The following is a 26886-nucleotide window of genomic DNA, read 5'->3' as shown; positions in this document are numbered from 1 at the left end:
ATTTTTCTTTTTTAAAAAATATTGGTTTAAAAAAGCAGTTTAGTATCTGAGTCATTTAAAATCTCTTATGGTTTCCACTATTCTAGCATATTTTTCCCCATGGAGATATTTAATACAATTCTTAGTACCCATAATTTTTTGAGCAACATGAGCTGTAGTTTCTTATGAATTTAATTCTCCTCTTGCAAATGTCCCTGTGTCAGAACCACTAAATCTGGTAGGGATTGTCTGCAGAGCACTTCCTTCAGTCTTTCTTTGTCCATCTGCTCTCCCTCAAAATAATAAAAGTAATGAGTTTTCTTGGTTTCCTCGTTCTTGTTTTTTGTCTCCATCTCTGCAAGTAAGTTCAGCATCATCAACATGCAGAGTGGGACAGATTTGGTAACCATCTCCAAAAGACCAATGTCTCCTGTCCCTAACTAAAAGGACCAGACTATATGGGTACCTGCTGTGTAGGGGAACATCGACTTTATTTCTACATCAAATATCTTGGACTATTAGAGCTCTCCAGGGATGAGCCTCCCCAAGCCCAGGGCCACTCTGAGCTTTCTTCCAGTATTTATCCTACAATCTTTCACTGTCTGACCTGCCTCCTTGCTTCATTTTTATGGCTCTTCCTTGTTTTCCTCCTCAGTTTCCCCTTCCTCAAGCTTCTGTGCTGTCTTCTGCTCTTTTAAGTGACTGAAGGAAAAGAAATAGGTGAACCAGTGTTAATTTAGTAAAGTGAACCTTCCCTGTCAGGTATCTTAAAGCTGCTGAAAGGACCTTGAGCAAACAGCCTGGGGTGGGAACAGTAAGGACAGCAAAAGTCACAACTCTTCTGACTGTTGTCTACAAGGTGAATATTTCCGCTACCACACATACTACAGGGCTAAAATGCATTAAGCAGCTAGATAAGGAGTAGATATTAGTATTTATTTTCCACCATCTATCAATTCTGTAGCATTAATAGCACCAAATGAAGTCTTTGTTGACCATTGGGTGCTAATGGGTAATTTGCTTACTACTAAAGCATGATTCTGTAGTTTGTGCCTGAAGTACCTGGGAACCCCACATAACCTCTCATTCAAGATTAACCGGGCTAAGGTCTGTCTAGTGTCTGAGCAGGGATGCTTTTAGTATGTCACTGATGTATGCAAAGGAAAAAAGACCAGATCTAAGTAATTAGCTTCTCTTTGAAAACTTTAGCTAAGAGGTGAAGATTAAAACTAGACTACAGCATATATTCAAGCCTATCAATATGTGCTGAGGGATGGGAATATTTGGGCATGATTAATAGGGCTTTCAGCTGATGAGTCACATGTCAGAACTGACTGAAAATCCAAGGGGAATTTTGCATCCAATGACAAGCTGTTTAGCCTGCAGCGACTGACAACCTCCAAGGAGTTTGCTGCTGACTGCTCAGGCTCTCAGAACTTGGACATGATTGCTACAGGCACTAAGGAAGAGGCACTTTCAAGAGAATGAAAAGTTCTGTAGTTTGAAGGCAGGTTTCCAGGGAAAACTAGGTCTCCTAAGAAGGAGGATCAGAGAGAATGAAAAAAAAAAAACATGAGAGTCCCCGAGGATGGAGGAAACGGTTTGAAGGCACAGATACACTGTCTTTGCAAATCTTACCCTGGCTTCAGCAGGAGGAGAGTGTTCAGTTGATGCTTATCACGCTGACTTACGAGCATGAATGAAAATATCATTCAGGTCTGAGATCCCTGCACTCTCACAGCAAGTTTATTGAACAGAAAAATAAGACTGACTTATAGTTTGACTGAACAGAGCTTCTAAGCATGCAAGATGTTATTTCATCTACCTATTACTTAGGTAAGTAATGTAGTGGTCAAAACCATATGTCCCTTCACCTCCTAAGGTGAATAAGTTTATATTTATTTGGTCTTGAGCCAAATTTTAAAAAGACAGACAAGCCAGGACAGTAAGTGGAGTCACTCACTCACCTATAGTCCACAAACCCTGTCCGATTCCGGTCTAGGTTATGCACTAGTTCCCCAATTTGGACTCGATCCAGTGGGATTCTTGATTGCTAAGAAGGTAAGATAAACGTTAGCAAACCTGCATATTTTCAAGCAGAAAAGTCCTCCACATCATACTGGGACCCATCATCTTTCAATAGGTGAGTAGATGGCTCAGTGCATGGCAGAAGCAATGGAAAAAATACACAAAGTGGTGCTGGGGAGGCAATTTCACTCTTTTAGGATTAAAATAACAATTTTCTGCATTTTTTTATAAAATAGCATCCTGGCTGGCTGACCATTGCTGCTGATCCCAAGCACCATGGTGGTTTTGGCAGGAAGAGAACTGCCTACTCAGTGTGTAGAGGCAAGGCTTTAAATGCCTCTTTTTCACTTTCCCAGGGCAGTAAGACATAATTATCATGATCCTTTATATCCTATTCAAACAGCTGAGCTCTGTGAGTTTTACAAGGCTCCTGTGATACTCTGAAGTTGATCCATTATCACTGATGCCATCCACTGTATTTATTGGATGTCACAGCATTTCTATTGTGTCTCAACTTTTGTTCAGGGCCCAAGTTTTGCAATGGGTGAATTGAGCCTTTTAGTCTGAACAATGTCACCAGCAAGGCTGGCTGGTGGCTGTGCCACAGCAGAAGGGTTTCCCTAGAGCAGAACCCTGCCAGAAGAGCATCCTGGCCCTGCTTTCAGAGGCACACCTGCATCATGGCTCTCCGGAAGGTTGCCACAGGGATCTTCATGTTTCCATCCTTGTCAATTTCCCTAAAAAAGTCCCAGAGTTGTAGGTTGTGTGCTTTCAAGTAGTTCTAAGAGAAGCAGAGATAAAACATGGGCATAACCATGAATCAGCCACTGATACCTGCCTCCAGCTCTCCCTTTATTCTTCCATCTGTCACCCTGCTTTTACTCAGCCTATCACTGAGATATGAGTCCATAACTCCTTGTGCAGCCACCCTATTGTCAGAACAAAATCTTTTTGTTCGAGTTAAACCCATTCTTCTCAGTTATACCTCCCTCTCCCCCTACCTTGAAATGAGACTCAGTAGTAAACCTGTTTCTTCTGATAATTACACATGGTTATTTGGTCCTCATCCCAGCAGCCACTGCTTGGCTCGGCTGTCTAATCCAGAGACAGTCCTCTCCCCCACATCTCTGATCACTTCTCTGAATTCTCGTGTGTTTGAATGAGCACACATCTGAGTACCATAATGGCTGTTAAAAACCGCAAAGCATGCTAGTGTGAGCATCACTAGATGTGAAGCACGGCAGCACTGTTTGATGTCAGCTAACAGCCCAAGCTTTTGCTGAAGTTCATCTGAATCCATATCTACAGCAAAGTCGCACACAATTGGCTGAAATCCTGCACAGCAGCCAAGAAACTCAGTGAAGCTGGTAGTGCAGAAGTGTTATTTAACTCAGCAGTGTTCAAGTGCTCGTATATCCTTGCAGCAAGGAGGACAGCACCATCTGCTGACATCCGTAGAAATTACAGTCCTTGAAATGTAAAGTATTTTATATTTAGGCCAGTATTTGCTTGTAATAGCATATTCTGCTTTTATAAAACATGTTAATTTTGCTGCTAAAGCACAACTGTCAGTGAAGGGTTCTATGAAAGTCAGCTGTCGCAGTAGGTGTGTGATGAGGATGGACACTCATTTGGATCAGACCTGAAATCAATCAGTTTGTTTTACACAGCGAGCAAACATATATTCAGATTATTTTTCCCCCAGTGCTCTCAGATCCCAAGGCATTAGATTCTCCTGAAGATCAAAGGATTTGCTTAGGCAGTCTGTGTGGACTGAGATATGTGAACATTGTGAACATTGTGATAGTCTTTGTGAATATACTTTTCTGACGGAACTTGGCTGAATTTCCCACTTGGGAGAAAGCTTACCCCTTCCAACCTCCATCCCTCTAAGTGCTGGGAGCATGTGTACTGTGTACAGGGGAGCTGTGGACCCAAATTCAGTAGCTCACCTGAATCAGTTTCATGGGATTTGGATGCTGCTTGGGGATCTTGGAGATACAGCCTTCGACCTCATCATAGATGACATCTAGTTCAGGATGCATTCGATACACCCCATCCAGCAACTTAATGAAATTTTCATTCACCAACACATTCTGGTACATAGAAGAAAGGAGATTACAGTCAGCATGGACACCCAAAGAACAACAAAAACATGTTTGTATGAACAAATCCATCTAAAGTCAACATTAGCCATTCTCTCCTAAGGCTGATGCCTTCTGCTATCTGTACTCTTCACTTTTAGGAATCCTATGAATGGCTGACCCTAAACAAGTGTTCTTCTTTTCCTATGCCTGAGACAGAAAAAGATCTACTAATTTATGTAGAAATTAACTTAATGTGAGCTAGATGTTCATCAGGTAAATGTCTACACTGAAGACCCTGAAATAGTTCTACATGAGTCTCCTCTCCATTTGACTAACATACAGACTGCAGTTTGAACCGTTAATGGCCAAAATGTGCCATAGAGTTCTGCAAACATTTAAAAAAAATAATAACAAAAAAATCACCCAAGGCCTAAAAGAATTAGTATCTCCAGCAATGTAGCTTTATAGCCCAGACAAGAAAGATGCATCTATCTGGCAAGGGTCCGGGTGTCTCCAGATGAAAAGAACTTTTGGTGAAACTATTCCAGTGTGTAACCCTAATGGGAAGCTCCAGTCAGCAGTGCAAGACCTGATGATTGTTTTTCACCCAGGGATTTCATACAGGGTAGTGACAGCCCAGCATTTCAGAGCTCACACTGTGAGCTTTCTGGTTTAGCATGTATAGAAAGGGCAGCAGCACAGTGTCCTGATTTAGGGGTTTGGGATACTAGAGAGTAAACTACCAATGCAAATGTTGACGTCACTGTAATTTATTCTTCTAAATTTAAGTTATGACAAATTTACCTTTGCCTTGACTGATCTTTTCAAACCATGATTATGATTTTGTTCATACCGATGATGGCAGAGGAACTGTTCATGTATTGTGTTAGATGTATATGTAATTGTTGGAAATGTCAAGGCAGTTCAGGAAATTAATGAAAGCTTCTGTTTCTGTCATTTGGGAGGTTTCTGAGGCATCAAGAACCATATTTTTTCCTAGAGTGTATTTACAACATCTCCCAGTGCATTCTTATAGCTCCTTTTCTAGAAGCTTAAGATCTCCTGTTCTTAAGATCCATCTAGAAGCTTTACACGCTTCCATTCAGCACCAATGGCTTTGTGGAGGTGGAGTGACTGTCTGAAGAAGCCATTGAGATATCCCCGCACTCTGCACCCGAGCAGAGTATCCTAGGCCTGGGACAGCACAGGAGAGCTGGAGCTGGCTCTGCTGGTTGCCAGCTGTCTCCAAGGCCAGCCCGGGCTTGGCCACAGTGGAAAGCCAGTGGGCAACCAGTGCAGCCTCCAGAGCAGCACAGCCAAACTGCTGGGTCTGGTCTGACAAACTGGGCTGGGGTTTGGTGGCACCTGGACAGAGCCAGCCTGTGCATTTCTGTATGTTTGACACAGTTCGCAGGCCAAGAAAACGACACAGGGAGAGTATTTTCTTCTGTACTGTGATGGTGAAGACAGGTGTGTGCTGGCTATTTTGACTCATGACTTCTACAAAATATTTGATAGTTGGTATCTGCAAGTTGAAACCCTATAAAGAGTAGATTAGGAAAAGAACATGGGAAAGTTATGCTTGGAAATGTAGTCAGAAGTAATAAACTGTTGTTAAAAATGTGTATTTCTGTAGCTTTGCCTTTGCTAGGGCTGTCAAACCCATGCAATAGTTTATTGAGATGATCCTTATTCAAAATTCCTCTTACAGACACACTAATTATTAATTCTTTAAAAGCCAAGATAAACAATTATCACTGGGAAAAGGGACAGAAGAGGTTTTTGTTTATATCTTCCCTGAAGTTTCCTATAAAAGATTAAAACCTTTACTAATTTCTTAAAGGTTTAAGGCAGCATAAGATCTTTGGAGCTGTATATTTGCAAATACTCTGAATTGAAATGCAAGACTCCCTACATCACAGGTGGAGTGAAGTCTGTCAGACAGATCAGATGTTTGCCTACAAGCATTTGATTGGGGTACTGAAATGCCATTGTAAATTTATGCCATTGACCATTTATCTTTTGAAATGCCAGATAATTTAGACCTTTTTAAAGGGTGAAGAGAGCATCTGTTAACCCTAAAAAGCAGAAATACATAGTGAGATTTAAGTTGAAGATTCTTAATAAACTCCTTGTCTCAAAATTTCTCAAGTGCTTCCATTTAAATAAATGCATTTCAAGAATGTCTTGAGTTCCTCAGAATTTAGCTAAAATACATTACTCTTTCTAAATTTGTGGATTGTTTAGGTTACTAGTAATAAAACCAGCAGAATCATGTATACTGTAATGAAGTCCTTTACCCTCACACAGCCCGTTTTTGTTTTCCTTTGCAGAATGAGTCCTGGCTCCTTGCAGAATTGGCAAATTCTCTTTGATCTGAATGTATACAGGAAAAATTGTTTGCCCTAGAGGAATGCCTGTTCTTCAGATGATCTCTGTTGAAAGCCCTCAGTACTCTCAGGGAAGACCATAGATGAATATTTATTCTGCATTGATTTAGTTTCTTTCTTTACTATAGTAATCACAGGACAAAGATACGCGTGCAGATCTAACTTAGATACAACCCATTACATGAGTCTCAAACTACACATGAACTATTTTTTAGCATGTTTTAAGCATAAACATATTATTTATTTTCCAAGTCCCAAACCTAATATTTGTGGAAATGTTCTTTCCTTTAATCACAGTGCTCCTAAAGGTGGATGGAGGGCTCTGAGGCTGCTAAGACCTTCTGTAACTGCTCCCACGAAGCACTGAAGCATGGATGGGAAGGCCCAGAGTGCACTGATGTGTGCCCAGGTGTCTCCCCAGTGTCAGTCTGCAATGCAACTCCTGACCTCTCTCAGGAGCTCGGAAACATTTCTGAACCTCCCGTTTTAGAAGCAGCACATGAGGTTACAACAATATGCGTCATGCTCCTGACTTGCTATGGAGTAGCATACTAAAATTTGGCCTCTTTGATTTTTTTCCTTGCAAGCCAGCGTGGGTTTTTTTGGTGTGTGTGGTTTTTTTTGTTTTTTTTTTTTTTTTTTACTTAAATAAAATTGCTTTGCTTCCCATGCTTTGAAGCATCCATCTTCTTCCACTCCTCATACATCCAGGCAGGGTATCAAAGCACTTCACAGTATCTAGCATCTTAGGCTGCCCTGGAGGGAGACAGCTCAGGGGATGAAGAGAATTCATCCTCCTCTGGGAATTCACTCTTTGTTCTTGTTCTGCTATTGCGAAATGGAAGGGAGTGAAATGTGGAGATACTACAGGCACCTCCCTCCAGAGCTAGACAAAAGTCTTATAATGTCCACATGGCTACTACAAGGGCTGTCAAATAGCAGCCTCTTTTAGTAGTGGCTGTGCATAAATGAGACAAACAGCAAATCTCAAAGCAGTTTTGGAAGGGGGCAGCTCTGTGATCCACTCTGTTCCTAAATACATATAGTGTATGGTTCTGGAGGCTCTTACTGAGATGTTGATCTCCTCCATCATGGATTTGGCGTTCTTTCTAACAGACATGACTAGTGCAGTGGCACCTTCCACGGTCAGGGGATTATTTACCATCTGTTGAAGAAGAAACATAGATCCAGACATGGTGAGAATGAGGATTACATGCCCTGGTAGAAGCTATGCTGTAACTCCAAGGATGACCCTTTGCGTTCTTCAGCGGGGCAGTCTCTCAGAAAGGTGATGTTAGATCTAGCTGAGAATGTAGCTTGTAAGCAAGTTGACTTTTCTGAGCTGAATTCCTAGAGAATGATCTTGGGTTGAGAAGACATGTTAGCTCTCAACCCTAGCCTCTGAAGCCAGCTCAGCTGGTCATTCAGTTTTTCCCTTTCCGGGATTACTGACCCTTGGTTACTAGCAGGCAGTTTTGCCTTTTTCCAGGTCTTGACAATACACCTCTCCTTTAGGTAGTGCTGTGACATTGCACAGATGTGGCAATGAGAGTTTATCATGTGTTTGAATACTTTTTTAGCATATCACTAACACATTGAGAAAGGCACACTCTTGCCCACCTGCAAACTTCAGTGTGAATCTTTGCTTTAGGTTGAAATGCATATTATGTGTACATATGTACCTTCCTAACTACATTTTATCTGTTGAATGCCTAGGCTGTCTGCTAGACATGCTGAATGCCCAGGTTCTCACTTGACTGAGACTAGACATGACAGGAATCAATCTGTTTGGGGTGATAATGGGTGTGGAGTTATGCCAAGCCAGTCCCTGGGGGATTTTTGGGGGGAACAGTGCAATTTAGTTGCTCTGGAATAAATTCATGGGACAGGATTTCCTTCTACCCTGCTTCCCCTCAACCCAGAGCAATACTGATTTCCTCCAGTTCTATCTCAGACAGCTCACTTCTGTCTTCTGTCCCTCCTCAGATCTTTTTACTCCCCGTGTTTATTCCTCCAGCCCTGCCTGGGCTTTGCTTTACCTTCAGGATTTTGAGATTTCCATTGACTCCAAGGCCTCTGCAGAGCCTCTTGGCTCCCTCATTGTTGATCTGGTTGTTGCTGATGTCCAGGTGAACCAGCACGTTATTGACTTTGAGAGCTTCTCCTAGGGCCAGTGCTCCCTCGTTGCCAATGCCATTCCAAGAAAGGTTGAGTATTTTCAGTGCATCATTGACCTCCAGGGAGAGAAGAGGGATCTTAGCTACTGTGTGCCCATCTTCTATACCACTCTACTGTTTCTTGCCTGGTTCAGACAGGAGTATCCATCAAGTCACACCCAGGCAGCCCCAATGAATCCTATATCTCTGCAATTTCACCAGGGTCTCTCCATCCACATAAGTCACCAGACCTACTCACTGTTTTAGTCTTTCTCCTGGCACTGACTGCCACTGTCTGCAGGATGAGGCTTGCTTGAGCTACTGAATCCTGCTCAGAACTCAGGGATGTGGATTTCCAAGCAGTTTTACAGCCAGCTCCTGGCAGTAATCACTGTGAAGGGTATCACATAACAGGTATGTTCCTACCCTGAGACCTACGCTCAGTCCTACTGCCCCCTTCCTCTTCAGGTGGTTCCAGCTCAGGTCCAAAATCTCCAGTTTTGTGTTGCTGGCTAGGAGAGAAAAACTGAGATGTTAGCTCACGAAAAGTGGTCAGCTGCTGATCCACTGAGGAACTAAAAGAAAATTTGCTGGGGGTTCAGCAACAGCCTTCATTGATTGCAGTAGGAGGAACCTGTACCCACAGAGTCTCTGCTGTACACACTGCCCAAAGAATGGATAATAGGCTGCTGATCACAAGTAGAAAGGGAACATGGTTGGTTTTTTTGTTTGTTTTTTTTCTGGCTTAAGTTGTGAAGGAAGAAGGTAGAGCGGGGAGGATTTCTTATTAATAGACACTGTCTGTGTTTCTCACTTTAAAAAATGGCTGCATTCTCCTTGCTTCATCTAAAACATCAAGATTCATTCTGTGTATGTTTGATTAGCAGAAGAGAGGAATTAATCTTCATAGTATAATAGCTGTGCCCAGCTGTATATGTGCTAGAGCCAATTCACATGCATAGCACACCTCATGGCGTAAGTTCTATTTAGAGCAGGGTGTGTGTGAATTCATTTGTGTCTACTGTGACACTGGCAAGGGTAGGACTTGCTGCCAACACTTGCTTCTCATTCTCAGAGAGAAGTTCTCGTCCAGATTTCCCATGGATGGGAGGCTGGATGGAGGCAGATGGTGAGTTTAGCTGACTATAAAATATTCCTTAAAGAAACAAAACAGAAAACTAACAGATTCTATGATAATCTCTGCTGTTCCTGCCACAAGTGACCTGGAAGGAGAGAAGAGCTGTAAGACCTTTAATTTAGGAGAGGCATTTTTCTGAGCTGGGAAGGTCACAAGTTTTAGTACTGATCTCTGCATTGCCTGCAGGCTTGTCCAAGGCAGGGGCACAGCGCCTTGTCCTCACTGCAGTTTAAATTGATCCATCTTTTAAAGATACGGACTGTAATTAGAAAGACACACATATCAGTGGAAATACTGAACCAGAAGAAGGAAAATGTTATATAAACTGTAGGCACTGGGTTACTGAAATGCTCAAGGAACTGGATGCTCATAGCACACGCCTGTGGCCATTATGGTAGCAGGCATGTCAGACATACTGTGGGAAGAAGAGCCATCAGATACTCATGGAAGTCTTTCCCAGTGCAGTAATAGCACCTGAGATTAATGAAAGACTGTAACTGTTTTGTTTGCTTTTCCTCTCCAGGGCTAATAGCACACTCTGGATCTCACTTTATCTGAACAGATAAATTAGGCAGCTTAATTTTATTTCTTCCTAATCTGTTTCCCTTGCTGCTTGCTGTGCAATGGCTCAAACCATTGGAGTTTGGGCTACTTAAGAAAAATTGAAATCACTCCTAAACTTTGCAATCAAGGGCTTAAAGCAAACAACAGTTGTGATTCTATTAGATTTTAATAAAATGCATTTTTCTGCTTTATATTCCCTGACAGACTTCAAGCTCCCTTCTCTCTGATACAGACTGCTCTGTTACAGTGATTTCTTATTCTGCCTTTGTGTTCTGATACATCAGTCACAGTTACTAAAGTCACCTGTGGTGATGAGGGTGAGTCTGTGGACCAGGCAGGAAGCTCTTATAGCTGGGGCTCCCTGGCTTTTGTACTGCCCACAAGATCATGAGGCATTTTTGCTGGAGAGGAAAATACATGTTCACTGTGCTGACGCCATCAAGGCCCCCAGTGCCTGTACTCCTGGCTTTGTGAGAGTAATAAATTAAGTTACCGAGCATTTGTCCCAGGAGCTGTCCTCCCTTCTCATGGAACTCATTGTGGCTGAGATCCAGCTTCTTCACTTGGTAATTGCTCTGCAGAGAGACAAATATGCAGAGACAACTGGATCATCTGGCCAACTGCAACCAGCTGTCATGCCAAGGTTCCCACATAAGGATGAAACAGAGGGATATCAGACACAGTGAAAAATCTTCAGTGCTTGGGAGATATTAGCACGGAGATTGCAGCACTGCATGTCCCAAAACAGAGCTTTGTCAGGCCTATAACATCCCAGTGATTATCTTCCAAAAACAGCAGAAGCAATGGGACTTGGTGTTGTGCAAACTTCCCTTGCATAGCTCATGTCTGGCCTCAATACATCCTGCAATTCTGTTCCTGCCCCTGTTTCACTGCCACCATTGTACCTTGACCAAGAGCGCTTTCTGATACCAGGTCAAGGCCTTGCCTCAGGGCAGCTTCTGCTGGTGCCAGTGATGCCTTTGGGACAGGAACTAACCAGAGAAATCAAACATTTTCTTTTTACTGGAAAACTGCAAAATGATATGAAGTTGGGTTACTTATACTTCTTTAAATCTTTTTGTCACCCAGATGTCATTCTGTTGTTCCGTTACATAGTCCTGAAAATTTGTTTCTCAGCCAGACTCACACATCTGTCCTGAGAAAATGTTAATGCAGTCCATCCTGCCCTGTGTCCTTCCAGCATCTCTCATTTCTGAAGTAAGCAAGAAGCACTTAGCAGAATTATGTCAGGAAATCATGTGGGCATTTCCAAGTGAAATCATGCCAAGTGAGTCGCAGCTTCAAGATGAGGAGAGTCTGTCACCCAATCTGGCCTGCAAATGACCTTGGATTTCAGGTAACAACTCACCATTAATGCCTCAGCAAAATACGGTGCAGCTTCCTCTCCAAAGTTGTTTCCTGGGGATGAGAAGTATGTTAACAGAGTGCTGATCTCTCCTTTGGTGCTCTGCCGGGGTCTGTAGGAAGCTGTGCTTTTAGGTGGAACCTCCAGCCAATCACAGCCCATACCAGGCTGTAAGAAGTCAGTCACTATTCCACCTTGCTCCAGGGAGTAGAATTAACCCAGTGTGTGGGAAAGACTCTGGCAATTATCTAAATTTCTCATAAGGGACTGTTTTTCAGAGGTGCTGGATATTGAGCAGGCCAAATATTTAATTATATCACTATAAATCTAGATTTCCACTGTTACTCTGGGTTCCTGCCAGAGACATAGCCGAGAGATTGATTTTGCCCATAGTCTGACTGATATTCTCAGGATGAGAGACTGGAATGAAATACATGCTATTTCACTTCCACTGCCATCACTGCTTGGGTGCATACAGCCCACCTGAGAGCTGAAGAGTATGGAGGCAGGACACGTTATCCAAAAGCAAGCTGGTTATGGCTTCAGCTCCTGGTGTGTCTAGATGGTTATTGGAGATGTTCTGGAGGCAAAGGGAGGATAAGAAGGATGAGTTCAAAGAATGAATAAGCTTTATTGTCTTTTTAATGCCCAAGATATCAGTGAAATAATGCAAGACAAGCAATATGAGAACTGTCAGCCAGACAGTAATTAACATGTGAGTTATAGGTGCATTTAACCCTGTGTCCTTCCTACAGGAATAAAGCTCTAGAGCCATCACTTTCACATGGGTCTTTGAATTCAGTGAACCAAGAAGCATTTGGACAAGGACCTTTTCTTCCAGTGTAACACAGATCCCATGCCCTATCAAAATGCATTTTGTATACCCCAGTTTCAGATCGAAGGAACATTCCTACCCGTTCATATCTGAAAGTTTTGCATTATTCCCTTAATCTATTTAGAAGAATTTCCCCACATCATATTGGAGAATGAAAGTTCCTGAACAAAACATTTTTTCCATTGGCTAAGCATGAATTAGAAAAACTTAGTTATGGTAATTATTGTCACATCTGCTAATGAACAGTTCCAGACTGCCATCACATGCAAACTTCTGCTTTTCAGAAGCTTGTGCTTTTTAAAAGTAGAGCAGCATAAAATATAATGACTTTCAGAATGTGAATGTTTTTGCATGGGAACAATGGTTATTTTGGTTAAAATCATAATGGAATTAATTGGTTTTCTCTCAGATGATTGAATTTCATGAGCAATAATTTAAGCTACAAACTATGTCAGATTGGGTACCAGTACTTGAAGGGAGGAATTCTCTCGTAGCATCTCTGCTAAACATATGGCTCCTTCTGCCAGAATACAGTTGTCTTCCAACTCCAGATGGGTGGTTGTTGTGTTGGACTGGGAAGACACAAAGGTAAAGAAAGACGCATAAAAAACTGATGAAAACTTAATGAAGGGGATAGTTTCCTCAGTTTGTCACTGGACATTTCCTCCAGATCTCACTGCAGGTCCTGAGCCAGACAGTGACTGGGGGTCATGACAGAGCCCTGGCAGTGGGAACTGGCATACAAAAGACAAACCTTTTTGGAGGGGCTTTGAGTGGGTAGGACTTTCTGTTGCTTTCTGCCAGCTGGAGACCCAGGTTCAGATCCAAGTGCCAGTTCAGGCATCTTGGGCCTGTCTATTAGTGAGTGTGACACAGCCCTATGCAGAACCCAGGGTGAGGGATACCAGTCCCTCCAACCCCACCTCTGGTCCTGTCAGGCTTAGGAGCACTGGGTACTTGGTCCAATGGCAGGGCATCAATCTGCTCTTGGGAGTAAGTCCAGCAAAAGCCAGCAGTTGCTACACAAGACTTTCCTGTGCAGGGGGTTAGAAACATTAGGGATGCTCAGAGCTCCTATGGGGAAGATACATTACTTTTTCTCCCACACTGTGTTCTCAGTGACGACTTCCAGGCCTGAGAGAGGCCTAAAATGCCTATTGTTCTTGAGAACAGTGGCTACACTCTTACTGGCTACTCACCACCAGAGCAATAGCAATGGCTTTGACACCTTTGGGTCCTAGACCATGGTGGTTCAGGTTTATATAAGGCTTGTCCAAGTTCTGGATAAAATATGAGACAGGAACCACCTCCACCAGCCTGCATGCTTCCAAGTACAGCTCTGCACCCCTAATGCTCCTAAAGGCCTTCTCAGGATCTACAGAGAAAAAGTATATTGATAAGTGGTTGTGTTCAGTGTCCTCCCTCCTCTTTTGAATAAATTATGTATCTTAATAAAATTAAGTAACACTATGCAACAACAGTAGGGTTTTACTCTTAGAGGGTTATTGTCCCCTGGTTCTCCCGATCCCTTTTTCCCAGATCTCCGAGAGCTAATGTATCCTCCTTGCTTCTCCTTTTTGCACCCAGTGAGTTCCTGCAGCTTCTCACGAGCCTTTAATGTAACTAAACCTTTCTTGGTGTAACTGAGAGTTCTTGACATTAGGCAAAGACATTTTCATCTGTTTTGTTTTTTTTCTTTTACATCTTAATTGAAGCACACAGCTGATACTGCCAGCAGAGCTGGGGCAGCTCAGAACATTTTGGCTTACAATCAGCAGAAAGAATCCTGGCATTCTCATCTTGGCCATTGGGTGTTGTTGACACAGCTGCAGTGAGACATATCAGTGCAGCTGGCAGCTGTATTTCCACAAAAACCTGTCATTTGGAATTCCTTCATCAAACCACATACTTAGAGCTCATATTTCTCCAAGTTGTTATATGCATTCACTGGTCTGACCTCAAGACAAATTTCCCCCTCATCAAAGTCATTTTCCAGTTTAGTCTGATCCCTCTAACAAAGTAGTCTTTTATTCTTGCATTCTTATGGTTTTTGATTTTCCTTCCATTTATAACAAGTTTTAAAGTTCTCATCCTAAATTATGGACAAATCCTACTGTTAGAAAAATGAGTGCAAGACTTGCTTAGCTAGAGGACCAACTTTGCTAGGCAGAAGATGAGAGCCACCAGAAAAGCCTAGTACAGTTGTGGCAAACCTATGGTGCACGGACCACAATTGCTGTGCAGTGTTCCATCAGGAGCGCACAAACAGGGCCTCAGTTTCAGTTAGTTGCTCCTGCTGCCCAGGCAGCAGGCTGGTTATTAAAGGGCTAGAGTAGAGAAGAAGCAAAGGAATAGCCATGGTGTATAGAAAGCAGTTGAAGGAAGATGCTTGATATCAAAGGGAGAGCTCTTAGAGGGAATTCACCCCCCTGCCTTAATCAATTTCCAGATTACATGTGGTTGTCAGGGATCTGGCCGGGTTGTGTCCTTGGTCTGCATTTTGGATACACAGGAGTTGGTAGGTACAGCTCTGACTGTAGGGGAAAGCCTAGTGAGGGCAGATGGTCAGAAAACATTCACCTTCAGCCTCTAGGTCAGTGTCAGAGCCTTTCGTGGCCTTCTCTGCTGAGGCGTCAGCCTGCAACACGTGCTCTGGAGGCTCACTGATTTCAGCTGTCTCTGCATTCTGGTCTGCCATGAAACCAAACAGATTCATTTTGTTGGTGCAAGGCCAGCAGAGATGTGACTCCCCAGATTTGACAGACAACACAAGGCTGTCACTGAAGCTTGTGCCCCTCTTCAGCATGCTCCTTCCCCAGCCACACTTCATGCCCACCGCTCCCTGTGCGTGTGGTGCTGGCCCTGCTGTGGGGATGGGTTCACTCTGAGGCTGCAGGTCTGCAGACGGGCCATGACTTGGCTACTTTTGGAAAGAGCCCTCCCCAAATTCTGCAGCCCATGTGCGAGGGGCTCATGGTTCTCCCACATTGGGTCTTCATTCCCTCATGAGCTGCCTTTCTCCCCTTTCTCAATTTCTGAGCCCACCAGGCAAAGCAAATTTCCCCTCTTCATCCCATTTCCCCACAAACTTACAAACCAAACCCATGCCAGTTCCTCCTAACTCTCCTGAACTGACTCCCACTTCCCCAGGCAAAGGCAGGACACCGGTGGCTGACTTTGCAATCAGACTGGGAATGCTTTGTAGTACTCTTCAAGCATGGCAGAAGAGAAAGTGTCTGAATGCTAGTGTGCATTGGGACTGAGTGTAACTAGATCCATTGGAAGGGATACAGCTTCTCTTGCCTACAATTCATAATTTATTTTATGGCTAGAAATAAGGACAATTTGGAGGCTTCATTTTTTCAAGAGGAATAAATGCATTAAAAAAAAAAAAAGAAGAGTAATTTTGCCAAAATAATTTCTGGATAATAACATAATACATATTTTTTTCCTACTCTGAGTCTTCCTTTTCATTCCCTATCACTGCTTTTACTACCTCCTTCCCTTACTCCTTATTTCCCTTTAGAGGTCCAGGATATTGACCTGTAATTTTGTACTCTTCTTGAGTGTCACTTAGCATTGACATGTGATGTGGAGCTTGCAGTTTGGCTGCTCATTCAAACCTACGTGAGGGAACAACTGGCCAGCTGGCACCCACATCACGGTATTTCAACCAGCCCTGCAGCTGCAGCTCCTTTGTTAAGAACTTCTCCTTTTGCCAGACTTTATTTGTTCAAATGATAGGTTTACTTGCATTACTTTAGTGTGAGAAAGACAAAAGGAACGGTAAAAAAAGGTCTAACTCTCATGTAAAGAACTCATGAGACAAGCAGAACCAAAGATTTGCAACATTATGACAGTACACACCGGTTATCTTTGCTTAATGGTCCTACAATGCCAAAAGTCCTGACAAAGATAAACTTCACATGCTGGAGAACAGGTTGTCTCTGCTATACAAAACCCATCCATGATGTATCATCCCCTGAAAACATGGCTGTCATGTGCCCAGTACTTCAGCCAGTCCTGCAGTGTGTGGACTGAGCCTTCTGAGGTAGATCCAGAAGTGGTCCCTGCACCCCTGTGGAACTGTAGAAATTGAAGCTGGTACAGATTATAATATTGTCATTCAAGCAGAAATTTGAAAATAATTGGATCATGATTATTGGTCTTAAAACCAATGCGGTGGAAAGTGATCAGCTTGGAGACTCCTCGATCACCCTCTCCTTTCCCCAGGCGTTGGGGCTGCAGACACAGCTTTCTGATCAGACTGCCTCATGCATGGGTTGTACCAGTCACAAACCAGGAGCTGAGAAGGGAGTTCACTCCATGGTTTGATGTGCAATTTGTGATGGATGCATCCAGATAACAGCAAATCCATTACCTTGTGCTAGGTTAACAATGCCTGTTCTCTGGCTATGTTGCTTTCTGTTGTAACCTAATTTATGTTGTACAGATACTCAATAAATCACACTAGCAATTTAAACTTCCATAGTTCTATGAAGCAGAGAAGAACCTGGGAGTTCTGGTTGACAACAGATTGACCATGAGTCAACAATGTGCCCTTGTGGCCAAGAAGGCCAATGGTATGCTGGGGTGCATTGGGAAAAGTGTGACCAGCAGGTCAAGGAGAGATTCTCCTCCCTCTCTACTCTGCCCTGGTGAGGCCACATCCAGAGTACTAAGTCCAGTTCTGGGCTCTCCAGTTTAAGAAGGACAAGGAATTACTGGAGGGAGTCCAGCGGTGGGTTACAAAGATGATTAGGGGCCTGAAGCATCTTATGAAGAGAGACTGAGAGAGCTGGGTCTGTTCAGCCTGGAGAAGGCTGCGAGGGGAACTTATCAATGCTTATAAGTATCTCAAGGGTGGGCGTCAAGAGGATGGGACCAGACTCTTTTCAGTGGTGCCAACGGTAGGATGAGGGGCAACAGGCACAGACTGAAGCATAGGAGGTTCCATCTGAATATGAGGAGAAACTTCTTTATTTGAGGGTGACAGAGCACTGGAACAGGCTGCCCAGAGAGGTTGTGGAGTCTCCTTCTCTGGAGACATTCAAGACCTGCCTGGACACATTCCCATGCGATCTGCTCTAGGTGAACCTGCTTGAGCAGGCAGGTTGGACTAGATGATGTCCAGAGGTCCCTTTCAACCTCAACTATTCTGTGATTCTGTGGACTGCCCAGGTATTTCATAGTGAAAATATTTTTTAAGTTAATACTGTCAAAAACCCATGAGAAATTCTAATTTTAATATCATTGTTTGGGCTTGATAGGAGGTAACTAATTTTGTCAGATCCCACTTAAGAGGTGAAAATTTCAAGAGTTCATAGCCAAGAACAGAAACCTAGTTTACAGAAAAGCTATCTAAAAGAGACTAATCCCAAACAGGCAATAAATTGTTATTGCTGGATCAGAAAAAAAAAAAAAAAACAACAAAAACAGAGCTACCTTTACAGAAAAATAAGAAAAGATATTTAGACAAATGTAATTTTGAAACAATTAAAAGTATCTGATAAAGGATCTAATCTACTGGAACAACCATTAGGGAAAATTATTATGTAGCACTTCATAAATTGCATTATACTCTAGTTAAATACAGAAAAACAAGAACTGAAAAGTCCCACGCATCTGACTACCTTACAGTAATTGAATTAGGAAGGAAACTATGAAATTAATTTTTAATGCCTAAGTGACCTGGAGCCTGACTCTGCTGTGTACAAGCACAGCCTGACAGCAGCACGTTCAGAAAACTCTTCTGTCTCTCACGCCCTGCTTGTCCTCCTGGGTGATGGAGGGGTCAAACAAGGTGCTGAGCTCTGACGTCCCCCATGGGCATTAGGGGCAGCTGGGTGGAGTTGCCTGGAAGCTGGTACTGACAAGCCCTCTTCTGATGCATTTTGTTTTTTCCAAGCTGCTCCCAGATGGCAGCTCCTGTCACTGGGTGCTGGCACCCTGGATCCCCAGTCGCCACCGTTCTCGTTGCTGCCTGGCTTGGGGAAGGGAAGCTTTCCCACCTGGGGATCAGCCTGCGGCAGCAGCAGTCCTTTGGGCTGCTGGTGTTTTCCTTTGGCTATTTCTGACTATTTCTGAAGTGAGTTTGCTAGTAACTAAACACTGCACCTGTGTCCTTCTCAGACTCGTTCTCCATGTCACCACCAGTGAGTGGCAGGTTCATTTGCTTTTTCTCTTCTGTAAATGAGGAGTCCATAGCAACCTCCTAGACCCTGTAAGTTCCTCACACCTACACACAAAGAGCACAGCTGCTTGGCTGCGATTAAAACATCTCCAAGATGAATGGCACCACTTGTAAGATCTGTGTTCTTGATTTATACTGTTCATGAACAGGAGAATCCCATTTCCTGCTTGCAAGGGCTGGCCAGGTGTCATCAGAAAGCTCTGCAGAACCTGCGGCTGCCCCGCGCCTCCATCCCGTCACCACCACCCTTCTGTGACCTCACCTGCACCTTCCAACTCCAAGGGGTGCCATTCAGTTCTGGAAACCCCATTGCTCTGGGATCCCATCAGCTCCCAATAACTGAGAATAGCTGTGGTTTTGGCTGTGAAACCCTCTGAGATGTATTAGAGAGTCGTGCCAGGTTGCTGGTAAGAGTTCTCATCTCCTTTGAGTTTGTATTCCGGTTTGTACGATTTCATGAGAAAGCCAGACTGCGGTAGTTACAGTTTTAAAGGAGATGCGGATAGAAGGAGTGTATTCACCCTGTTAGTCTTGAATAGATTAAGCCTTCCCTTCTGCCAAATTCTCGGTACATTCAGTAATAAAGTGTGGCTTGTAAACATGTCAACACTTAATGGGACCTCGACTCAAGTACTCATTCATCCTACCAGCTACTGTTGGTGCCAAAATTGGTTTAGTGCTTATTTTACATCATTTATACTGAAGACTTTGTGACCTTTCCTAAGTGGCTAACACCAAAACTGTAACAGACGAGGCTTTCTGACAAGAGTTGAACAGAACAAATATGTATGTTTAGAAATCGTTCCATTATGGGTGATGCTCAGTGAACATTATCTCTTGTACATATTTTGAAGTTTAGTATCCTACACAGTGTAATATGGGCTATACAGAGAGGAAAAAAAGTCCATTTTCCCAAGGACAGGGTATTTTTAGTGGTTTTATTCCCCTAGGTTCTACATAAACCTCTCAAGTAGTCCAGTCATTAGAGACCATGGTAGGTTATATTTGGATATAGAACAAAATCCCGCAAAAGCCAGTGGAGGGTTTGACCCTGAAGCAGATGACTGTTGTCAGCTTTGATTTTATTGCCAAAGTTTGTAAATTTTTTTTTTTTTTTACTGTAGGCCAAACAACTGTGGCTGTCCAGATACTTGCTTGTGTGTGGCACCATCTAACATCCTTCTCCAATTTCAGTCTGATTATACTGATGTGGGTTGGGTCTGAAGATACTGTCTTAGATGTTTCCTTTTAAAGAACAGCCTTGTTTTAAATGCCACAGCCATCAGCCCTTAATGTTGTGGGTCCTTCCTCTGAAGAACTCTCTCCATTTTTGGACTAGAAACCAATGATGGTTTCCAGAGGTTTCGTTACTGCAGCAGGAGATGGGAGACCACAGTCCAGTTCTGTGCTTTGCCAGGGACATCTGTGGGTTTTGAGACAAATCCCTGTGTCTGTGGTGTTTTATAAATAGGGATTTGAAAATGAGACCGGTGGGATTATTATGTATATACATTATAACATCAGCTCAGATCCTAGCCGTGGATACCTGTTGTGCTAATCACCATACACAAAAAGGGTAAGAGGCAGGTTGTCCCTCAAAAAGTGTTTTGTCTGAGTATAAACCATGAGATAGCAGCAGGTCACCATCAAGGAGGCAGTCTGGCAGCACTCTGCATTCAAATGTGGAATGAAGCAAAACATTTAAAACGTGGACTTCAGCCAGGACTCCTCTTTTCATATGAAACTGTCAGTTTTCAACATGTGACTGGTTTCATCTTGCACAGGGCACAGTGTGTGCACAGCCAGGTGGGAGGGGGTGATTCCGCAGAGCTGTGGTGACCTGTGAGCAGCACGCTGAGGGAAGGCAGGCTCCCACAGCCGTGTTTCACCCATCCCCAGTGGCCTTTGTCCACACACAGCTTGCCCTCTGCAAAACCTAGACTATCATCGACGGTGTTTGCAAAGCCTGTCTAATTATTAACTCATCTGGAGCAAATGAGACTTTGCTACTAAGCTTTCCAGGGGAAAAAATTCCTGGGAATTTTCCTTTCAGTTTGGATTTCCAGAGAACAGGGCGTGAGAACTTTTGTTTGACAACACAAATTTCAGGGTGATGGGGCCAGAAAGCTGCTGTCACCCTGTTTAGGGTCACAGCTGCTGAACCCCCGGGCATCGCAGCGCTGCTGAGCCCCGTCGCCGGACCTGGCCACGTGTGCGCCCGCGGCGGGGCCGAGCCTGGGCCCCGGCTGCGCTCCGGCCCCACAGCGAGGCGGGCACGGCCCCACCCTGGCCGGGGTCGACCAGCTGGGGCCGTCCCACCTGTCGGCCGCGGCCTCCCGGGGGCGGCGGCCCGGAGCGGCGCACTAGGAGGGCCAGGCCCGAGCCGGCCGCTAGCCCCTGCAGCGCGGCGGCCCAGCGCGGTGCCGGCCCGGCGCGGTGAGTGCCTGCGCGGCGCCGGGGCTCAGGCCCAGGCCGCGCCGTACGGTCGCTTCTGAGGCGGGGCCGGCGCGCCGACTCGCCGGGGCCGGGCCGGGGGCGGTGGAGGCCGAGCCGCGTCGGGCGGTATGATCGGCACCGTGCTCTGCTACGTGCTGCTGCCGGCGGCGCGGCTCCTCCGGGCCCTCCGAGGTAACCCGGCCCCGGGCGGGCGGCGGCGGGAATCGGGGGAGGCGGCGGCGGGGGCCTTCAGGGGCGGGGTGCGAGTACCCCTCGCCTTCCCCCTCCGCCGGGCCTGCGGGGGATGCTGCCGGACGTGCCTCGGCGGTTGGGAGCCAGGGTCCTGCTGGCCGCCCCGTAGTTCCCTGAGTCCTTCGCCCCAGGCGGCAGGAGAGGCGGGTGGGGGCCCAGGCCGCTGCCCGAGGTGCCGTTGGCACTTGTGCCGGGCCGGGGCGGCGCGGGGGCTCGGTTTGTGGAGGAAAGAAGGCCGGCTGTTGTGCAGCAGCGGCGGGTGCAATCTGCGGGGAGGCCCGAGCCTCCTGCCCCCAGTGTTTCACTTAGTTTCCTAGATCTGTACAGCTACTTCATAGTCGCTGGTGACTGTGCTGGTGTAAAACCACCCTCCTGCCTGAACGTGTCCCCAGGCCTGTAGCAGCCACCAGCACACCGTGGTCATAGTGAGCAGCTACCTGTCTCCTCTCAGATTCAGCTCCCATCCTATAGTAACAGGCTCTTGGAAGAGCCGTGTCAGGCTGGTGGTGTGCGAAAATGTAACTTGGGTACTTTGGTGTTTCTGATGTTCATTAACTGAATTACAAAACTACAGAGAGAAGTATGGTTCTTAAAGCCCCATTTATGATACGTACAGAAAGCTTTGACACAAAATATACAGTAAAAGCTTAAACAGATGTTGCCAACTCCTGTATGTTACTGCTCTGGCTGACTGGCTGTCACAGGGATATAGCAGCAAAAAAGTGATCTGTAGACAACAAAAACTGATGAGTCAACAGTAGGGACCAGTGTCTGTGCAGGATTCGTAGCAAAACGTAAATGCTGTCATCTCATATAGGTACAAGTGAAAAGAGTCCCTTTCTTTTTCTACTTTACCTTGCCAATATTAGTATATTCAAGTGTTACATTAACAGCAACGTTTTTAAAATTTGTTACCATGGGTGTCAGTAATTAGGTGATCTGTAATTCTTACCAGGACTACTTCTATGTATACATTCTCTCTAATAATGCTTTTAACTGCACATGTTGGTCCCTTGGTGTCTTTATTTTTCATCTCTTAATAACAGAACAGTTTTTCTTCTGCAACATATTCTTGTGATATGTTTGATTCTCTTAGCTGAGCACTAGTTTCTTACTCAATCTTTGGAAAGAAACTTGCTCCAAGTGGTCATCTGCAAGAGCCTGGCTTCTTAGCCCATGCCCCCATCAGCTGGCTTCCACAATCTGTACGTTTACAAGTGTTGCTGAGAGCTGGTAGTTTCCACAAGGCCTTTTAGCTTGGCTGACTGGCTGCGGCACTACAGAAGTTAGAATTGCATTCTCTAGAGTTGGTAAAGCCATAGCCATCCTGTACAGGTTCCGTGACTTTGACTATCATAATTAGAACTGGACTGCAGGCTAGTGTTCAGGAAGAGGCAGGGTAAGTTATTCAGACTGTAACTGTTTTTCTTCAGAGAAGTAATTTGTTTGGGTTCCCATACTGAATAGTTGTATTGCACAGAGTTATAGCAAACATATAGGAAAAATAAAAGAGTGAGAAAAGTTTTCCTTCTGTCTTATGTTGGTTTTGTTTGCTTTTAAATGGCAGATGCTTTCTTTACCTGTCGAAAGAATGTGCTTCTGGCGAAGAGCACGTCCACCCAGGTAGAAGGCGTCTTTGCTGCGACGAGAGGAAGGTTGGTCCCAGAAGAGCAAGAAGCCCTTCTACAGCAGTGGCTGGAAGAAGGAGCAGGGAATTTGCCAGCCGATGAGAGTGCTCCAGCAGAGGGGAAAGTATCAGTTACACTCACTAGTGACTGGTTAGAAGGTTCAGAGCTATTGATGACTAGCCTCAGTGACCTGAATTTGGCTCCGGAAGTCACCCAGTGTGCTGGCCAGCAGCTCACAGAGCTCCATGCCTTGGCTTCTTCAGAATCACGAGATGATGCAGTGACTGAACAGACAAAATTACCAGCAGAGGAAACAGTGGCTGTAGCAGACAGTGCCCCTTGGGCAGCTGTGGCACCACAGATGGATCACCAGATAGCTGGCTGTGGCACAGTTGGTGTGAAGGTGCAGAATGAAGACCCAGCTGTGCTGGCCTGGAGTTTAGCACTTGATGAAGAGACAGTGCCAACAGAGCCCACAGCCTGGCCCATTCAGGATACGGTGCAATTTTGTCCTCTCCTGACAGAGGTTCCCTACCATGGTCAGTAGTAACAGCTCTGAATCTAATGATTGGGTTGGAATTTACATTTGTAGTGAATGTGGTCAGGTTCTTGTGTTTGAGCTTGCTGTCAGTAAGACATTGATTGTATCTGTCCATGCAGAATTGACAGGATCTGCTAGTGAAAGCTGTAAAGTGAGTTTTTGCTGAGGAAGGGCTCGTCACAGCTAGTAGTCTCTGTGCTAAGACCATTTGGTCTGAACATCAATGTATGTTCATTTCTCGGGAACTATTCCCAAGTACTGGCTTTATAATATAAAAAGCACCCAAAAGCTGGTCAGGTATTTCAGTATGCTTGACTGTGGTCTCCTTTTATGTCAGCCCCATTGACAGCTATCCAAAGGCATCCAAAAAGAGCACCTGATAATCAGATTGGGTGAGGGTTTGCTCAGAGGCTAGAATACCCTAGCTCAGAGAATAAGAATGGCTGTTTTTTGGGTCCCTGGGGAACAAAACTGTTGGCAGGGTATCCAGCATGGCTGTAACTTGGCTTTTTGTCTCTTGCATGTAGATATTTTATGGAGAGACTGGGAGGATCTTTCTGTCCAGCCCTCTGTGCTAGAACAGGTCTCAAAAAGCACTTCTCTCTTTGAATTTCGAGTCATGTCTTACAACATCCTTGCCCAGGACCTGGTGGAGCAGGGTCTTGATCTCTATCTACACTGTCATCCAGACATCCTGAGCTGGAACTACCGCCTTCCAAACCTTTTGCAGGAGATCCAGCACTGGGATCCTGATGTGAGTATGACTTGGCCTTTCTCACGTCAGTGCCACCAGAATTTGAATTCCTTGTTTTATCTAATAGTAAAAAAAAAAAAAGTGGGTGGGAAATCCTTATGATATGCTACCTGCCTCGTAACTGAACACTGGTTCCTCTGAGAGTGTTAGAGGCATTGTGCATATGGTCTTTTGTGTGTTTATCTTGCTTTGATTGTGTTACTGTAGAAAATAGTCATACTTTGATAGCAGGGCTTAACTTCTTTAAACAGCAGAAGTAGAGAAAGAAGAGATAAGGAAAGGAGCAAGTTTATAAGGCAGCACAGGAGGGGAAGACTGCATAGAAGAGGACTTTATGATTTCTGTGTTACTTGAATCCTCTTTGTGGGATGAAGGATCTTCTGCCTTGTCATCAGAAAACTGAATAATAAGCTAATGTGACCCAGAAAGTTATTGCTCTCTATCTGGAAAGTACAGGACAGAGTTGCAGTGATGACCTTTCTGGTTGCAGGGTTGGTATGTGAGTATACTTTCCACTTTCTTCCTTCCCCAAAACAAGGTAACTAGCAAATGCTGGTGAAGCGAGTGAGGTTTCTGCCTTCTTTCCAGGTTTTGTGTCTCCAGGAGGTGCAAGAGAACCATTACCAGGAGCAGCTGGAACCAGCATTCAAGGAGATGGGTATGTCCTGCTTTTGTGTGTTTGTACCTCCAGCTCATGGGACTGGCCCAGCAGTGCTTCCTGCTTAATGTCTTCAGAGCACTTGCTGTGGAGGGAGCTCTTCCTGTTCGTCGGGTGGGTGCTGGCTCTACTTCTGAACTGTCTGCCTAGACCCATACGCTTTCTTTTGTAACTGATCTTTCTCAGAGTTGACAGATCAGAGTAGCAAAATTGAGAGGGTCCTAGGAGGACAAGGAGAGAGAAAATACCCTCAGTGATAAGTGATAGACTGTGATTATTGGCACAGAATAGGGTATAGTGCTGTACCCAGATGTAGTAGGAACCTCTTCTGCTACATGGACTTGCTGAACTCCTCAGCTGATGTGGGGATCCTGAGGTAGTGACTAGATAAACCTTTAAATAGGTGATGGTTTCTTTTCAGGCTTTGCATGCTTCTATAAACGAAGAACCGGGACGAAGACAGATGGCTGTGCTGTGTGCTATAAGCACAGCAGGTTCCAGCTGATCAACCACACCCCCGTAGAATACTTCCGTCCTGGCCTGGAGGTCCTCAATCGGGATAATGTGGGCTTGGTGCTGCTGCTGCAGCCTCTGCTCCCAGAGGGCCTGGATCTGAAGGCAGTCAGTCCTTTGTGTGTGGCCAACACTCATGTGTTGTTCAATCCCCGGCGGGGAGATATCAAACTGGCCCAGATGGCCCTGCTTCTAGCAGAGATCGACAAGATTGCTAAAACTGCTGAAGGCAGCTACTATCCTGTCATCTTGTGTGGAGACCTGAATTCTGTACCTGATTCTCCACTCTACAAATTCATCCGGAATGGTGAACTTTCCTACCATGGGATGCCAGCCTGGAAGGTAGGTGTCAGCCAGAACTGGGATGGGGTAGCTCTTTATTGCATGCTGCTAGAGAAATGCATGGCTGCATGCTTTATCTCATGAGGAAATAGTTTGAATATTGAATGCAGTTACACAGCAGTCTTCTCCAAAGCCTCCAGCACTCTTGGGGAAAGAATTGGACAAATGTGTACGTATTGTTTCCACAGCTGCTCTTTTGGTTTCTTTTTGAGGCAGACCAGTGATAATAGACCACTTAATTTCAGGTTCTGGCTCTCCTTTTGCTATGAGATTTCAGTGCCTAGGTGACTGGAAGCACAGGGAAATAGAACTCAGCAGAGACTTACTGGAATCTTATGTGCATATTTGATCTGAAAACAGTCAGAAATGGGAACCTATGCTTGAGTCTTATGTGGTTACCTGTTACTGTATGTCTATGATCAAATCCACCCAAGGGTTCTGAGGAAGCTGGCAGAGGTGCTCACCAAGCCTCTTTCAATTATTATCAGCAGTCCTGGCTAACTGGGGAGGTCCCAGTTGACTGGAAAGTTGGCAAATATGACACCCTGAAGGAGAATCTGGGGAATTACAGGCCTGTCTGTCTGACCTTTGTGCCAGGGAAGGTTGTGGAGCGGATCATCCTGAGTGCCATCACACAGCACGTGCAGGACAACCAGATGATCAGGCGCTGTCAGCATGGATTTATGAAAAGCAGGTCCTGCTTGACTAAACCTGATCTTCTATGACAAGGTGACCTGCTTAGTGGATGAGGTAAAGTCTGTAGGCATTGTGTACCTAGACTTTAGTAAAGGCTTTGACACTGTTTCACACAGCATTCTCCTGGAGGAGCTGGCAGCTCATGGCCTGGATGGGTGCATTCTTGGCTGGGTAGAGAACTGGCTGGTTGGCCGTGCTCGAAGAGTTGTGGTGAATGGAACCAAATCCAGTTGGTGGCCGGTCGCAAGTGGTGTTCCCCAGGGCTCACTATTGGGGCCAGTTCTGTTTAATCTCTTTATCAATGATCTGGATGAGGAGATCGAATGCACC

At 44.9% G+C, this 26886-nt stretch overlaps 2 protein-coding genes across 4 annotated transcripts in view; one reads left to right on the top strand and one right to left on the bottom strand.

The window, feature by feature from the left end:
• Positions 1 to 605: 605 nt before the first annotated feature.
• On the bottom strand, positions 606 to 18748 carry LRRC74A (leucine rich repeat containing 74A). The gene is made up of 14 exons (XM_065839984.1): positions 18661 to 18748; positions 15124 to 15234; positions 13743 to 13918; positions 13008 to 13115; positions 12192 to 12288; positions 11712 to 11761; positions 10836 to 10917; positions 9067 to 9152; positions 8524 to 8718; positions 7554 to 7649; positions 3960 to 4103; positions 2681 to 2788; positions 1947 to 2032; positions 606 to 681 (listed from the first exon to the last, which is right to left on the bottom strand). The coding sequence occupies exons 1-14, from the start codon at positions 18746 to 18748 to the stop codon at positions 606 to 608; spliced, it is 1503 nt and encodes a 500-aa protein (XP_065696056.1).
• A 2255-nt stretch (positions 18749 to 21003) lies between these two features.
• Positions 21004 to 26886, top strand: part of ANGEL1 (angel homolog 1) — a 19834-nt gene continuing 13951 nt past the window's right edge. For 2 of the 3 annotated variants that reach the window (XM_065838454.2, XM_065838456.2), the window contains exons 1-5: positions 21219 to 21364; positions 22992 to 23591; positions 24121 to 24347; positions 24936 to 25005; positions 25427 to 25860. In XM_065838454.2, the coding sequence (XP_065694526.1) occupies positions 21301 to 21364; positions 22992 to 23591; positions 24121 to 24347; positions 24936 to 25005; positions 25427 to 25860 (1395 nt within the window). In that variant the 5' untranslated portion in view covers positions 21219 to 21300. Of the gene's footprint in view, positions 21173 to 21218; positions 21365 to 22991; positions 23592 to 24120; positions 24348 to 24935; positions 25006 to 25426; positions 25861 to 26886 lie in introns of those variants that run through there. The other variant, XM_065838455.2, reaches the window with a different exon arrangement.

The sequence above is a fragment of the Patagioenas fasciata genome, chromosome 5 (assembly GCF_037038585.1).
Source record: "Patagioenas fasciata isolate bPatFas1 chromosome 5, bPatFas1.hap1, whole genome shotgun sequence".
NCBI classification, from domain to species: domain Eukaryota; kingdom Metazoa; phylum Chordata; class Aves; order Columbiformes; family Columbidae; genus Patagioenas; species Patagioenas fasciata.
Note: the sequence above shows the minus strand (reverse complement) of the source record. Positions and strands in the feature narration are given on the sequence as shown.

What these genes read in the sequence shown, in the direction of transcription:
- LRRC74A (XM_065839984.1), bottom strand. Translation starts at nt 18,748, where the DNA reads ATGGACTCCTCATTTACAGAAGAGAAAAAGCAAATGAACCTGCCACTC. An exon ending in TGGAGGAGATCAACATCTCA is followed by an intron (nt 4,104 to 7,553) that starts GTAAGAGCCTCC and finishes TCTATGTACCAG; the next exon opens with AATGTGTTGGTGAATGAAAA. An exon ending in TCCGGAGAGCCATGATGCAG is followed by an intron (nt 2,033 to 2,680) that starts GTGTGCCTCTGA and finishes TTACCTTCTTAG; the next exon opens with CAATCAAGAATCCCACTGGA.